General features: G+C 52.3%; 1 protein-coding gene across 1 annotated transcript; it reads left to right on the top strand.

Annotated features, from left to right (window-relative positions):
* The first annotated feature begins 1,122 nt into the window (after window positions 1-1,122).
* On the top strand, window positions 1,123-15,707 carry IL34 (interleukin 34). Its single transcript, XM_078357736.1, has 6 exons — window positions 1,123-1,477; window positions 9,258-9,391; window positions 11,577-11,654; window positions 11,985-12,146; window positions 14,995-15,130; window positions 15,367-15,707. The coding sequence occupies exons 1-6, from the start codon at window positions 1,450-1,452 to the stop codon at window positions 15,555-15,557; spliced, it is 729 nt and encodes a 242-aa protein (XP_078213862.1). The 5' UTR covers window positions 1,123-1,449; the 3' UTR covers window positions 15,558-15,707.
* Window positions 15,708-15,720: the final 13 nt, after the last annotated feature.

The raw sequence follows: 15,720 nt of genomic DNA, 5'->3' as shown, positions 1-15,720 counted from the left end.
TGGCTCACTGCAGCCTCAATCTCCTGGTCTCACGTGATCGTCCCACCTCAGCTTCCCGAGTAGCCAGGACCTCGGGCGTGTGCCACCATGCCTAGCAAATTTGTTGTAGAGATGAGGTTTCACCATGTTACCGAGGCTGGTTTCTAACTGCTGAGCTCAAGCGATCTTCCCGCCTTGGCCTCCGAAAGCGCTGGGGTTGCAGGCGTGAGCCATTGTGCCTGTCTCACTTACAATTTTTTGACTTTACAATGGTGTAAAACCATCACAGTTTTGAAGTAATGCACAGTATTCAATAAATGACTTGAGATATTCAATACTTCATTATAAAATAGACTTAGCGTTAGATGATTTTGCCCAACTTTAGGCTAAGGGAAGTGTTCACGTTTCAGGGAGGCGAGGGTAAGCAGGGTGTTGGGAAGGTTTGGTGTATTAAATGCATTTTTTTTTGAGATGGAGCCTTGCTCTGTTGCCCAGGCTGGAGGACAGTCTCGCTACCTTGGCTCACTACAGCCTCCACCTCCTGGAATCAAGCAATTCTCCTGCCTTAGTCTCCCGAGTAGCTGGGATTACAGACATGCGCCACCATGCCTGGCTATTTTTTGTATTTTTAGTAGAGAAGGGGTTTCACCATGTTGCCCAGGCTGGTCTCGAATTCCTGGGCTCATGCAATCCTCCCTTCTTGGCCTCCTAAAGTGCTGGGATTACAGGCATGAGCCACCGCGCGTAGCCTTTTTTTGGGGTGAGAGCACGTCCTCTTTTTTAACCTGCTCGGCAGCCTGAGTCATTCATGGCCCTCGATGTGTGAACTCATACCACCTGTTCATTCTTGGTCCTGCTTTTGTTGAGGCCCCAGGCTGCCAGCTGGTGTCATCGCAACTCACTCATGGGCTGGGGATGCTCAGGTGTCCCGAAGTCGTTTCTCATGTGAGCCCTGTCCAGTTGCCAGGGCAGGGTGGTCCTGTGCAGGCTTTACATGTGGTGGGCACGGTGGCTCCTCCAAGCCTGTGACTGATGGCTGAGTGGTAGCACTGCTCTTATATAATCAGTTTCTCCCCTCCTTTCTCTTCCCAGAGCCAAATTTCATACTGAGCAGCTGCAGTCGGAGAAATCAGAGAAAGCGTCACCCAGCCCCAGATACGGAGGGACCTGCCAGGGACTCTCTCCTCCTGCTCCTCGGAAAGAAAGACCCTGAGGTCACTGGCTCAGACCCACTCCTGGGCTGCCATGGGACTCGCAGCCACTGCCCCCTGGCTATCCTCCATGCTGCCGGGCAGATAAGGGCAGCTGCTGCCCCCGGGGCACCTGCCCGCTGCTGCCCAACCACTCCTCCAGGGCCAGCCCTTCCCTGACTCAGTGGCCACCTCTGCTGCCCCTAGGCCATGCTCAGGCCTCCATAGACACTCCACTGGGGATGGTTCCTGAGCTCTTGGGGGGACGAGGAACACTACCATGCCCTGGGGCTTCGCCTGGCTGCGCTGTGAGTACTGGGGTGTCTCTGGGGACCTTTCCTGGGAAGCCTTGGCCGAGATCCAGGCTCTGCCATGGCTACAGCAACCAGGGCATTCTCGCTGGTGAGAAGCTGTGATGCTTCCCAGCCTGACAGCAGACACCCTGTGGGATTCCCACGGCCACCCTCTGCCCTGTCTGCTGCTGACCTCAGGCTCCAATGGGCAAACTGGGTGGGCGGTTCTGGCTGGGTGGGCATGGTCCCCAGGGTGGTCTTAGGTTGGGACAGGCACTGGGGGTAGGTGGCAGCATCTCACCTTTCCAGGCTCGTGGGTGCTGGGGAGCCATGTGCAGGCAGCAGCAGCATAGTCCTGGGCGTGGCCGGTGGGGGTGGGGCAGGGGCTGGTGAAAGTGTCCAGGAACCCAAAACCCACCGCAGAGAAGGCAGCCTGTTCCCCTCCAACTCTCCCTCCATAACAAAAAAATTCAGAAGCAGAAAGATAACATTGTTGGTAAAAAGAAAAATAAGTTGAAATGAGGACAGGAAGTAAAAAAAGGATCTGGAAGCCTCTCATGTCTGCTGGGTGGGACGTCAGACCAAGATCCCGTCACTCTCCAAGATTCAATTTAATGGACTCAAATTCATCACATTTTTCTGGTGCCTTCCACGTGCCCACTGCAGTCACTCCCATGACAACAAGAACCTTGCTGTCTCGTGCCTCTGTCTCCAGTGCCTGGCACAGGGTTGACTGCTCAGAAACTGTTTGAGGTCATGGGTATGAGCCTTGGAGGGATTCAGAGAAGAGTTGGCTCCACCCTGGCCCTTGTGACAACAAAGGGTTGGGACATTAGGGACAGGCGGTGGACCTAGTGTTCTGGAAGCTCCCAGGTCATGAGGATCAGGGGTACAGCGTGGGGGATGGGCTGCTGGAAATGGTCTGGAAGGTGGGGTGGTGTTCGTACAGGTAGACCTGAGGTCATGAGGCCTGTGTTCCGGGGAGACGGACCAGTGTGAGCAAAGTTTCGGCGATAGGATGATGAAAGGCCAGGCTGGAAGCTGGTTTGGACCCGGGTGGCTGAGGCCTTGGAAGCCAGGCAAAGCGTGCCTCCTCACCTGAAGCAGGCAGCCCTGGAGGATTTGAGAGCCAGTGGGGGTGGTTGGGGGAGTCGTGCTTGGGAGTTCCTATGCTCCTGAAGATCAGTCTGGCAGTACTTGTAGGAGTTGCTGTTGGTACTGTCTGCACAGGAGGAAATGAGGGTCATTCTGGAGGTGGAGTGTGAATGAAAGGCAAGGGATGCTGAGCTGGTGGCTCACACCTGTGATCCCAGTACTGTGGGAGGCCATGGCAGGAGGATGGCTTGAGGCCAGGAGTTTGAAACCAGGCTGGGCAACATTGTGAGACCCCCCATATCTAAAAAAAGAAAAATTAGCCGGTGTGGCAGCATGCACCTGTAATCCCAGCTACTCAGGAGGCTGAGGTGGAGGGAATCACTTGAGCCCAGGAGATTGAGGCTGCAGTGAGTGAGGATTGCATCACAGCACCGCAGCCTGGACAACAAAGTGAGACCCTATAAAAAAAGAAAGAAAGAGGGAGAGAAAAAGAAAAGACAGAAAGAAAGAAAGGAAGGAAGAAAGAAAGGAAGACAGAAAGAAAGAAAGCAAAGAAAAGAGAAAAGCAAGGGAGAGGGGAGGCGTATCCAGGAGGCCTATCTTAGGACCGGGCTAGGTCTGGCTGGGAGATGAGGGACAGGAGGGGCAGCAGACTGAGGTGGGGGCTGGTGCTCAGGGGCTGAGGTGCTGAGGAAGTTGGGCTGCCATAACCAATTAGTACTCTTCCGGGGGCTTAGAGCAACGGGAGCGTATTGTCTCACACTTCTGGAGACTGAAGTGTGAGATCAGGGTGTCCACAGCGCCAGGTTCCCTCCAAAGGCACCGGGAAGGAGCCTTCCTTGCCTCTTCCAGCTCCTGGCAGCTTTGGCCTCCTTGGCCTGTGGCCAAGTCACTCGGATCTGCCTCTGTCTTCATGTGGCCAGACTCTGTGTGTCTCTGTGTCCCCTCTTTTTCTTCCAGGGACACTTGTCATCGGATTTAGGGACCTGCCTAAACACCGGATGGGCTCATCCTGACATCCTTCATTTAATAACACCTGCGAGTGGCACAGGACAGGCAAGCCCCCAAGTGGGGCTTAGCTTGGGAGGGTTCTTGGCTTTGGCTCAGAGAGAATTCAAGGCAAGCTGATGTTAGAAGAAAACAGCTTTACTGAAGAGGTGTTACGACTCCATGCCAGCTCCTGCAGAATAGGGCTGTGCCAGAGGAGTTGTACTGGGGAGCAGCGCAGGGCCATTTGCAGTCATATTTATTCCCACTTCTAATTGCATGAAGATTAAGAGGCAGTTTATACAGACATTTCTTGGGAAGGGGTAGTAACTTTTGGGTCACTGGGTCATTGCCATGGAAAGGAGTGGTAACGCCCAGGTGTTGCCATGGCAATGGTAAACTGACAGGGCACACTGCTGGGCATGTCTTTTTGAATGCTGCTTCTGCCCATCCATCCCTATTTCCAACACCTCTGGGGTTGGTCCTACCTCCTACTTCTCTGAGCCCCTATTTCCAAACAAGGGCACACTCTGAGGTTTGGGTAAATGTGGATTTGGAGGAGATACTATTTAACCCACAGCACAGGTTCAGATTTGGTCCCTGGGGCTGGAAGTGACAAGGCTTACTTGTCACTGCACATAGGGTCATCACAGGGAGGGGGCAGGTCCCTCTTGCCCCCCACCTGGGGCCAGGGAACCAGGAAGGGAGCACTGTACTCATGCGAACCTTTCTTCAGCCTCTCTCTGTCTTGCAGGTTGTTTTATTTATTTAAAACCGAGTCTCGCTCTGGTGCCCAGGCTGGAGTGAAGTGGCACTTTTTCAGCTCACTGCAACCTCTGCCTTCTGGGTTCAAACAATTCTCATGTCTCAGCCTCCCGACTAGCTGGGACTACAGGCACCTGCCACTGTGCTCAGGTAATTTTTGTTTGTTTTTTGAGACGGAGTTTTGCTCTTGTTACCCAGGCTGGAGTGCAATGGCATGAGCTGGGCTCACTGCAACCTCCGCCTCCTGGGTTCAAGCAATTCTCCTGCCTCAGCCTCCCGAGTAGCTGGGAACAGGTGCACGCCACCATGCTCAGCTAATTTTTGTATTTTTAGTAGAGATGGGGTTTCACCATGTTGACCAGGATGGTCTTGATCTCTTGACCTCGTGATCCACCCGCCTCGATTATAGGCATGAGCCACTGTGCCCAGCCATAATTTTTGTATTTTTAGTAGAGATGGGGTTGGCTAGGCTGGTCTTGAACTCCTGACCTCAGGTGATCCGTCTGCCTTGGCCTCCCAAAGTGCTGGGATCATAGGCATGAGCCTCTGTGCCCAGCCTATCTTGCAGGTTCTTGCCTCTGGGGTAAGATGAGGGAAGGGGGGGGGGTCTCTTGACTAGGGTCGGGGGTGGCACTGGCTGTGGGGTTCCTGATGTGCAGAGCATGTTGGGGACAGTGGCCTTGAGGTTGGAGCTGTGCTGCCTCTGCCTGGACCCTGTTTGTTAACCTGTTTCTCTGGGTGGGTGAAGGCAGCAAAACAGACAACTGATACTTAGGAGTGATATTTGGGCTGCAGCCTTAGAGGAAGGCCACCCAGCTGGGGAAGGGACAGATCTTCTGTGGACAGGGCTCCCAGGGCAGCCTGTGTGCCCACTGTGCCAGGCTGGAAGGCGCAGTGTCATTCCAAGGCACAGTCCCTGCCTTGAGGCCACAGCTGCTGGGTTCCCAGGGCCCCAGAACAGGACACAGAGAAGGGCAGCTGCTGTAGGATTGGGGGGTGGAGTAGATGGCCAATGGTGATGGCCACACAGGAAAAAAGACCCAGTGTAGACAGAGGTACTGATTTTTTTTTTTTTAATGAAAAGCTGAAATTGTGAATTTTTATGTGAAATCCCTGTGGACCGGAGGTGGCTGTTGGGACACCAGCTTGCAACTGTTGCTGTAGGTCTGCGGTTCCAGACCAATGGCCACAGCTTTACCTGGGAACTTGTTAGAAAGGTAGATTCTCTGGCCTCATCCTAGACCTGCTGAGCAGAGACTCCGGGGCGGGGCTGGATGACCTGTGCCTTAACCAGCTCTCAAGGGATGCTGATGTCTGCTCCCATTTCTACCCCTTGAAGCAGATCCTCAAATGCACATGTAAAGTGTTCAGCACACTGGACTGTGCGGTGTTTAACTGCTTTATGGATTCACATACCACAGTCAAGGTCATGAGTGAATGGGGAAGGTGGTGCTGAAGACAGAGACCAGTTGGGGCTGGTGCAGGCAGGGGAGACCCTGGTGGGGTGATGGGGGGAAGAGAAGAGTCTCTGGGAGGCTTTGAAGGAGGTCGGTCTGTAGTGGGAGGGGGTACCCAGCATGGACACAGCATGAGCCCAGGAGGCAGGGATGATCTTGACCTCCAGGGACGATCTTGAACTGCAAGGGTGGGTGCCAAGCTGAGAGGTTCAGGACTTAGGACAGAAAGCAAGCAGATATCGAAGGGGCAAACACTGGTTCAGTTCATGTTTATCTGTTCCTCTGGCCCAATACTGTGTCAGGCACAGGGAAAGAAAGAGAGAGGAAGTACAAGACACATTGCAAACTCACAATCTGGCAAAAAATGTGGGGCTATATGGGGCACAGGGCTTGAGGAGACCTGAGGCTCTGAGCTGAGCAAGGGCACTCCCATTGGGAGGTCCCAAAGGAGCAAAGGCCAGGCAGGAAACCTGAGCAGGGCAGGTTTGGAGAGGGAGGTGGGGAAGTGGCAAACGGGTGGTGTGGCCCAGACCAGAGGGGCGGTAAGTACAAAAGTCTTCCGAGATGCTGGGAGTGGGGAAAGTCCAATCAGTAATTCCTACTCATAGCTGCGGGTGGCTCAGGGAGGTGACAGCCTGCCTGACTATTTTTGAAAAAAAAAAAAAAAAGATGGCTATTGCTTTTGTCTATAACAGTAATAGATATGGATTATAGCACATAAAAAATGTCCTGTAAGGCAAGGTGTGGTGGCTCATGCCTGTAATCCCAGCACTTTTGAAGGCCAAGGTGGGAGCATCGCTTGAGTATAGGAGTTCGAGACCAGCCTGGGCAAAAGAGCAAGACCTCGTCTCTACAAAAAAATTTTTTAAATTAGCTGGGTGTGGTGTTGGCACCTGCAGTCCCAGCTGCTGGGAGGCTGATGTGGGAGGATTGCTTTAACTTGGGAGGTTGAGGTTGCAGTGAACAATGACAGTGCCACTGCTTTCCAGCCTGGGTGACAGAGCAAGACCTTATTTCAAAAGAAAAGCACTAAAAAATCTCCTGTAGAGATGTGGTACAGTCATGCTATGAACACAGATAGTGTTGAGTGATGGTTTTTCAAGTTCACGCAGCACAGGCGAAGCTTTGACAATGTGATTTTTATGGACACATGTATTACAATGGGTCATCTAGGCCATTTCCAGCTTTTCACTATTATAAAACAAATGTTGCTTTCTCTGTTTTTGTTCATAAATTTTTGGTTATATCTTTTGCTTTTCTTCCAATTTATTTCTAGACGTGAATTTAGAGGGTGAAAGAGCGTGGACATTTTTAAGGCTTAGTGATTGGAAGCGGGTGGATACCATCAGATCCATTAACAACAAAAATTGCTAAATTGCTTCTCAGGACAGCACTCGCTGCACTGCTTGCCTAGCAGCACCGTGAACATATACAGCATAGTTGTTGTTGTTTTTCAGACGGAGTTTTTTACTCTCATTGCCCAGGCTAGAGTGCAATGTTGGCATCTAGTACTAATTATTCATTATTAAAACAAAATGAGCTTTTAATAATTTTAATAATATGGCCAGGTGCAGTGGCTCACGCCTGTAATCTCGGCACTTTGGGATGCTGAGGCAGGAGAATTGCTTGAGCTCAGGAGTTTTGAGGCCAGTCTGGCCAACATGGCGATACCTGTCTCTACAAAACATACAAAAAATTAGCTGGGTGTGGTAGCCCCTGCTTGTAATCCCAGCTGCTTGGAGGCTGGGGCATGAGACACAAGAATTGCTTGAGCCCAGGAGGTGGAGGTTGCAGTGAGCTGAGATTGTACCACTGTACATCAGCCTGGGTGACAGAGCAAGATTCTGTCTCAAAAAACAAACAAACAAACAAAGAAAACACCTGAGTGCAGTGGCTCCCGGCACTTTGGAAGGCTGAGGAGGGTGAATAGCCTGGGGTCAGGAGTTCGAGACCAGCCTGGCAAATGTGGTAAAACCGCATCTCTACTAAAAATGCAAAAATTAGCTGGGCATGGTGTTAGGTACCTGTAACCCCAGCTACTTGGGAGCTGAGGTAGGAGAATTGCTTGAAGTTGCTTGGTTGCAGTGAACTGAGATTACACCACTGTACTCCAGCCTGGGCAACAGAGGGAGACTCTGTCTCAAAAAAAAAAAAAAAAAAAAAAAAAAAGCTCGGTGCAGTGGCATGTGTCTCTCATTCCAGCTACTTGGGAGGCCACAAGAGAGCATCGCTTGAGACTAGGCATTTGAGACAAGCCTGGGCAACATAGCAAAACCCTGTCTCAAATAAGTAAATAGCCCCAACAACCCAAAACCCACAAAAAACGTTTTCATTTGAACATGCGAAAAATGGGCTGAGCACAGTGGTTGATGCCTATAATCTCAGCACTCTGCGATGCTGAGGCAGGAGAATTGCTTGAGCTCAGGAGTTTGAGGCCAGTCTGGCCAATAAGGCAGTAGTACCCTTTCTCTACAAAAAATATAAAGATTAGCAGGCATAGTGGCGTGCAACTGTAGTCCTAGCTACTTGGAGCCTGAGGCGGAAGGATCCTTGAGTCTGGGAGTTGTAGGTTGCAGTGAACCATGATTCCATGACTGCACTTCAGCCAGGGTGACAGAGGGAGACCCTAGCTCAAAAAAAAAAAAAAAAAAAAAAAGAAAACTTATATCTGATTGTTTTCATGTGAATTTCTTTATTTGGTTTATGAGTCTGATCTTTTGGATACTTGCTGGCCTTTTTCTATTTTATTCTTTCTGCTCTGATGGACTTTATTCACATTTGTTGCGAATTCTCTCCTATTTTTTCTGTTAAGGCACATGGAAATCGTATAGGCTGTTTTTGAAGTCACAGTGACCCCCAGTGGCAAAGTCTGGTAATGTTCCAGCAGCTCCTCATTTGTGGCCGGAAGAGACGCAGCCAGTGTGCGATCTGCTTAATGTCCCAGAATGACCAGACTGGAAGGCGCTACAGACCCGCTGGCCCAGTTAGCTGTGAGGGACACTAAGATCAGATAGGGCAGGGAAGAAAGTGGTGTGGGTGACTGAAGAGTCATTTGTCAAGTTGGAACCAGAATCCAGGATGATTGATTTCCTGAATGCCTGGCTGGAAAACCCAGCAACGAGCTTTGAAAACATGTCACCTGGACACCAGGGGCTGAAGTTGTCCTGGGTGGGAGGTTTTGCCTGCCCCATGGAGCAAGAGAAGCAGGGACACCAGATGTCGACCTTGGGGCGTGCCTCCTGAGGGGCTCTGGTGGCTGGTGTGGGGTGGGTGTGGACCCTCTGGACTGCTCCTGCCTGCCTGCCTTTGCTGTTCTGGAGCCAGACCCCAGGGAAAGCATTCCAGATCCTGTCCCCACCCCCACCACCACATCTTTCCTAACAGTGCATGTCACCTACGAGAACAGATGATGGTCACTCGGCTTTGGACGTTGTGGACTGTGTGGATGAGATGCAGGATGCTCATGTGCCCTTGTCGCATGTGGTCCACAGATCTTGGCATCCTCCTCAGCATGGCCTTGGGGAATGAGCATTTGGAGATGTGGCCCTTGACGCAGAGCAAGGAGTGCACTGTCACGGGTTTTCTGCGGGACAAACTGCAGTACAGGAACCGACTTCAGTACATGGTAACCATGTGGGCACCAGCTGTTTCCTTGTCCCCAAGTGCTGGGGCTCACCTGGCATAGGTCTCTGGACATTCAGGGCCCTTCCTAGGACATGTGTCAGCCCTGAGCAGACCATGGCTAGTTTCTCTGCCTTTTTCTGAAACCTACCCATGCACTGGTCTGCACTTACCGACCCCTCTCCTGCCATCTCCTGGGGCTGCCAGCCCTCCTCCTTGGTCTCACTTTAATCCTTCATGGTGGCACTCACCATGTGACTCAGAAACGGACACCTGGAGTTCTTTGAGGAACCCCAGGCACTTATTAGCCGGGAAGATAAAGACCTAGAAATTGGAGCATTTAGTTCTTTTTGTAGAGTGGAAATATCTGTGTGGCCCTATGCTTTTTTTCTTTGTTTCTTTCTTATTTTTTTGAGACAGGGTCTTGCTCTATTGCTCAAGCTGGAGTGCAGTGGCATAATCTCAGTTGACTGCAACCTCCACCTCCCAGGCTCAGATGATCCTCCCACCTCAGCCTTGCTAGTAGCTGGGACTACAGGCATGCGCTATAGTCCCATACCCAGCTAATTAAAACTTTTTTTTTTTTGAGATGGAGTCTTGCTGCCCAGGCTGGAGTGCAATGGCATGATCTCGGCTCACCTTAACCTCCACCTCCTGGGTTCAAGCGATTCTCCTGCCTCAGCCTCCTGAGTAGCTGGGATTACAGGTGGGTGCCACCATGCCTGGTTAATTTTTATATTTCTAGTAGAGAAGGGGTTTTACCATGTTGGCAACGCTGGTCTTGAACTCCTCACCTTGTGATCAGCCCACCTCAGCCTCCCAAAGTGCTGGGATTACAGGCGTGAGCCATCATGCCTGGACAAAACATTTTTTGAGTAGTAGGGTTTCACCATGTTGCCCAGGGTGGTCTTGAACTCCTGGGCTCAAGCAATACACACACCTTGGCCTCCCAAAGTGCTGGGATTACAGGTGTGAGCCACCATGCCTGACCTATGTATCTTTTAAAATTAATTAACTTTTAGAGACAGGGTGTCACTGTTGTCCAGGTTGGAGTGTAGTGGTGAGATCACAGCTCAGTGTAACCTCAGACTCCTGAGCTCAAGTGAATCTCTCTCCTCAGCCTCCCAAAGGGCTGGGATTACAGGCTTGAGCCAGTGCTTGTGAGTGAGAGTGAGTGTCAGCTTTACTGACATATAATTTATGTATTTACATATGAGACATAATTCAGCTCCTTAAAGTGCACAACTCAATGGTTTTTAGTGTGTTCACAGAGCTGTGCAACCATCACATAGTAATATGTTTTTCTTGAAGTAGTGAGTCCTCACTCTTGAGCCTGAAACTTCTGTGTTAACAGGAACTGTGTGTTTTGTTCCACCCTCCCCGTGTCCCAGAGGAAAGTGAGCTGGTTTTTTATTTTTTATTTTTTTGAGACGGAGTTTTGCTGTTGTTACCCAGACTGGAGTGAAATGGCATGATCTCGCCTCACCACAACCTCCGCCTCCTGGGTTCAAGCAATTCTCCTGCCTCAGCCTCCCGAGTAGCTGGGACTACAGGCACGCGCCACCATGCCCAGCTAATTTTTGTATTTTTAGTAGAGATGGGGCTTCACCATGTTGACCAGGATGGTCTCGATTTCTTGACCTTGTGATCCACCTGCCTCGGCCTCCCAAAGTGCTGGGATTAGAGGCATGAGCCACCACGCCCAGCCCTAAAGTGAGCTGTTTTTATCCCAGTTGTGAGCCAGGCATACCTCTCTGTACAGGACCACCTCTGCCATCAAAGGGCTGGGCCCTGAGTCCTCTCCTCTTACATCAAAATTCATCTGGAGGCCAGGTGTCGAGGCTCATGCCTGTAATCCCAGCACTTTGGGAGGCCAAGGTGGGAGGATCGTTTGAGCCCAGGAGTTCAAGACCAGTCTGGGCAACATGATGAAACCCCATCTCTACAAAAAATTAAGACATCTGGGCGTGGTGCCATACACCTGTAGTCCCAGCTACTTGGGAGGTTGAGGTGGGAGGATTGCCTGAGCCTGGGAGGTTGAGGCTTCAGTGAGCCATGATCCTGCCCCTTCACTCCAGACTGGGTGATGGAGTGAGACTGACTTTAAAAAAAAAGATCATTTGGGAGGTTGGGGAGCCTGCTGGTCATTTCTACCTCTGGCCTCACGGTTTGTTCTTGTGCCTCTCTAGAAATATTACTTCCCCATCAACTACAAGATCGGCGTGCCTTATGAGGAGGTGTTCAGAATCGCCAATGTCACCAGGCTGGTGAGAATCCCCTGCTGGGCTGGGGGGACCCTGCCTCCCATGACATCCAGTGGGCCCCATCCTCAGAGGTGCACTGGACTTGGCAGGTGGTGCTCCTGGCCTGGGGCCTTTCTCCAGCCTGAGAGCAGGTTAGCCCTTGTGCCTGGGCCAAGGACCAGCCTGCTCTCGGGGCTTGGGAGAGGCCCCAGGCCAGCAGCACCAGCTGCACTTACTGTCCACAGCGGATGCCCCCGTCTGCTCCCTCTGCAGGGGCAAGTCCCTGGTGAGAGGGTGGTCCGAGCCCAGAGGGCTCTCGTCTCGGGGGTTGCAGTGACTTCCCTGTCTCTGCAGCAGAGGGCCCGGGTGAGCGAGCGGGAGTTGCGGTATCTGTGGGTCTTGGTGAGTCTCAGTGCCACTGAATCGGTGCAGGATGTGCTGCTCGAGGGCCACCCGTCCTGGAAGTATCTGCAGGAGGTGCAGACGCTGCTGCTGGATGTCCAGCGGGGCCTCACGGTGAGCCGTGCAGCGGGTGGCAGGCAGGGTGTGTGTGTGCACAGGTATGTGCATGTGCGTGTATGAGTCTATGAGGTGTGGCCAAGGGCTGGTGAGGAGAGGGGTGAACACTTGGAAAGATGGGCACCAACCAAGGAGCGTGGGAAAGTGGGGGAGGGGTGCAGGCAGGAAAAGAAGCCTGTGGAAGGAGGAGGCCGCCACTGTTCCATGCCAACCAGGCTTGGGGTGCAGGAGATACCCCTGAGACTGTTCTAGCCTCTGCCTCTCTCCCTCTGGATCCTGGGCCAGTCATCCTACCCTCTTTGTTTCTGCAACGTGAGGGTCCTGGAGGTGGGGGAGGGAGAGTGGGGAAGAATAGATGGAGCACAGGGAATGTTTGGGGCAGTGAAACGGTGCTGCAGACCAGCCATGTCTCATGCCTATAATCCCAGCACTTTGGGAGGCTGAGGCGGGCGGATCACCTGAAGTCAGGAATTTGAGATCAGCCTGGCCCGTCTCTACTAAATATACAAAAAGTGGTCAGATGTGGTGGCACACGCCTGTAATTCCAGCTACTTGGGAGGCTGAGGCAGGAGAATTGCTTGAACCTGGGAGGTGGAGGTTGCAGTGAGCTGAGATCCCATCATTGCACTCCAGCCTGGGTGACAAGAGTGAAAAACCTGTCTCGAAAAAAAAAAAAAAAAAAACCCTAACAATAAAAAAGCAAAAAACCCCTGAAAACTATGCTGTATCATTGTTCATGGTGGATACGTGACAGCACACATTTGTCACAACCCACAGAACTGTACAACAAAGTGTGAACACTAATGTAAATTATGAACTTTGGTTAATTAAAAAAAAAAACAAAGAGATTCCCCTATCTTCACCCCATTCAGAGAAATTAATCCGAGGCCTCAGGGATATTGTCCTCTAAAGAGCCTGAGTTGTAGTAAAAAAACAAGGTGGCGGGATTACCCATGCAGGCTGTGTGTGCTGTGGGACCCCTCCCTGTCCCCATCCACCCTCCTCAGGAGTCTGGTGCACACCTGTCCTGGGGACCCACCTGCTGCCCTGCTTAGCCAGCTGCTGACAAGGTCTAGCCTGTGGGCAGAGCATCCCAGGCCAACTGTAAGCTTCGGATGGTGAAAGGGCTTAGGGACCAGCACCTGTTTTTGCAGCTGCCTAGAGCTTTCCTGGGAGGAGACTGGTGGGAAGGCTCCCAATTCTTACAAAGCCAGGAGACTCCTTGATCTCCTTGGTGGCTCTTTTTCTTGTTTATTTAATTTCATTTTGTTTCATTTATTTATTATTTTGAGATGGGGGTCTTGCTATGTTGCCCAGGCTGGTCTTGAACCTCAGGCCTCAAATGATATTCCTGCCTCAGTCTCCCAAAGTCCTGGGGCTACAGGCATTAGCCACCCTGCCTGGCCTCTGTGGTGGCTTTTGTTTGTTTGTTTGTTTTGTTTTGAGATGGAGTCTCGATCTGCCACCCAGGCTGGAGTGCAGTGGCATGATCTTGGCTCACTGTAACCTCCTGGGTTCAAGCAGTTTTCCTGCCTCAGCCTCCTGAGTAGCTGGGGTTACAGGTGCCTGCCACCATGCCTGTTTTTGTAGTTTTAGTAGAGATGGGGTTTCGCCATGTTGGTCGGGCTGGTTTTGAACTCCTGACCTCAAGTGATCTGCCTGCCTCAGCCTCCCAAAGCGCTGGGATTACAGGTGTGAGCTGCCACGCCCGGACGTCTCAGTCTTTTCATGGCCTTCCACCTGGTGTTTCCATGTCTCTGTGACCTTTCTCTGACAAGGACATCAGTCATTGGATTAGGGCCTACCCTAAATCCAGGATGATGTCCTTCTGAGATCCTCTGCAAATACTCTATTTCCAAATAGGGTCACCTTCACAGGTACCAAGGGGTAGGACGAAGACACAACCTTTTTTTTTTTTGCTCTTGTTGCCCAGGCTGGAGTGCAATGGCGCAATCTCGGCTCACCTCAACCTCTGCCTCCCAGGTTCAAGCGATTCTCCTGCCTCACCCTCATGAGAAACTGGGATTACAGGTGTGCACCACCAGGCCCAGCTAATTTTGTATTTTTAGTAGAAACAGGGTTTATCCTTGTTGGTCAGGCTGGTCTTGAACTCCTGACCTCGGGTGATCCACCTACCTCAGCCTCCCAAAGTGCTGGGATTACAGGCGTGAGCCACTGCACCTGGCCAAGACACAGCTTTTGCGGGGAGGAGATGGACACAATTTGGCCCAGGACATGTTGCCTGGGCTGTCACCCCCTTCCAGAAGATCACCCCCCACGTTTCCCATGATGCTTTCTACAGTGACCTTGACCTCCTGCCTGGGGACTTCCCTCCCTCGGTACCACGGTGCACCCCACATGACCTTTTTGTTGAGTCTCGTGGAGAGAAACCACCCAAGCTTGGAGCTGGACATCCTGCCCTGCCTATGTGACTTAAGCCTGTGTCCCTCTGAGGGCCTTCTGTTGTTCCTTGGAGTTGATGGAAGTCTTTGCTTCCTGAAGGACAGTTTCCCCAGGTCAGGGGGTCCTCACGTGGTGGTGGGTGGCCGTGCCTGGGTGCGGGATGCCCCAATTTCCTCACTGTCCTGGCCTGCACCCTCTACTCATTTTTCCAAAGATGGAAAAGCGGAGCCTTGGAGTTGTGCATGGGTGAAGGGTGGCATCTGGGACCCTCCTTGCGCCCACAGGAAGAAGATGGTGAGAAATAGCGATCCAGGCTCATGGCCACAGAAGTCTGGTCCTTCTTCCATGGTTTGGGCAGCTCCAGGTGACTGGACAGCCCCCACGGCTCTCCTGGGGTACAGCGCCATCTTGCCACCGCTCCTGACGGCTTCCTCCTTTCCAGGACGTGGAGGTCAGCCCCAAGGTGGAATCCGTGTTGTCCCTCCTGAATGCCCCAGGGCCAAACCTGAAGCTGGTGCGGCCCAAAGCCCTGCTGGACAACTGCTTCCGGGTCATGGAGCTGCTGTACTGCTCCTGCTGTAAGGAGCTTCTTTGGGGGTGAAGCCTGGGGGCGGGAGGCCGGGCATCAGGGCCCAGGCCAGCTGGTAGAGCCGGCATCCTCCCCGGCATACCCTCTGCTCCCCAGGGCTACAGGTCATTTCTGGAAGCCAGGATAGGCCCTGGTTATGGGGGGACAAGCACACGTGGCTTGGCTTCGTGAGGGGGGCGGTCTTGAGCACTGCTACAGTCTTTTTTTTTTTTCTATCCCTTGCAGGTAAACAAAGCTCTGTCCTAAACTGGCAGGACTGTGAGATGCCAAGTCCTCAGTCCTATAGCCCAGAGCCCTCATTGCAATGTGTGGCCACCCAGCCGTATCCTCCGCCTCCACAGCCCCCCAGCTGCTCTCCTCATTCCACCGGCTCATCGAGGCCGGTCAGGACACAGAGCAAGGGTCTCTTGCCCTGAGCAGCCTGGATGGTGACTGCAGACAGGGCAGCCAGACCAGCTCCCACAGGAGTTCATCTGGGCCTGAGACTTTGAGGGGTGCTGGTGGGAGCCCCTCCTGGGAGATGACTCCTGGGAATGATGTTCTTCCTTTGAGGGGGATTCTTTGCCACAGCAAGGCTCA

The sequence above is a fragment of the Callithrix jacchus genome, chromosome 20, assembly GCF_049354715.1.
Source record: "Callithrix jacchus isolate 240 chromosome 20, calJac240_pri, whole genome shotgun sequence".
Lineage (NCBI taxonomy): Eukaryota > Metazoa > Chordata > Mammalia > Primates > Cebidae > Callithrix > Callithrix jacchus.
The sequence above is the reverse complement of the archived record's forward strand: the minus strand, read 5'-3'. Positions and strand labels throughout refer to the sequence as shown.

Excerpts from the sequence above, each read along its gene's own strand:
- IL34 (XM_078357736.1), top strand. The coding sequence starts at position 1,450 with ATGCCCTGGGGCTTCGCCTGGCTGCGCT. Across the intron at positions 9,392-11,576 it reads GGAACCGACTTCAGTACATG|AAATATTACTTCCCCATCAA; the intron begins GTAACCATGTGG and ends GTGCCTCTCTAG. Across the intron at positions 15,131-15,366 it reads GCTGCTGTACTGCTCCTGCT|GTAAACAAAGCTCTGTCCTA; the intron begins GTAAGGAGCTTC and ends TATCCCTTGCAG.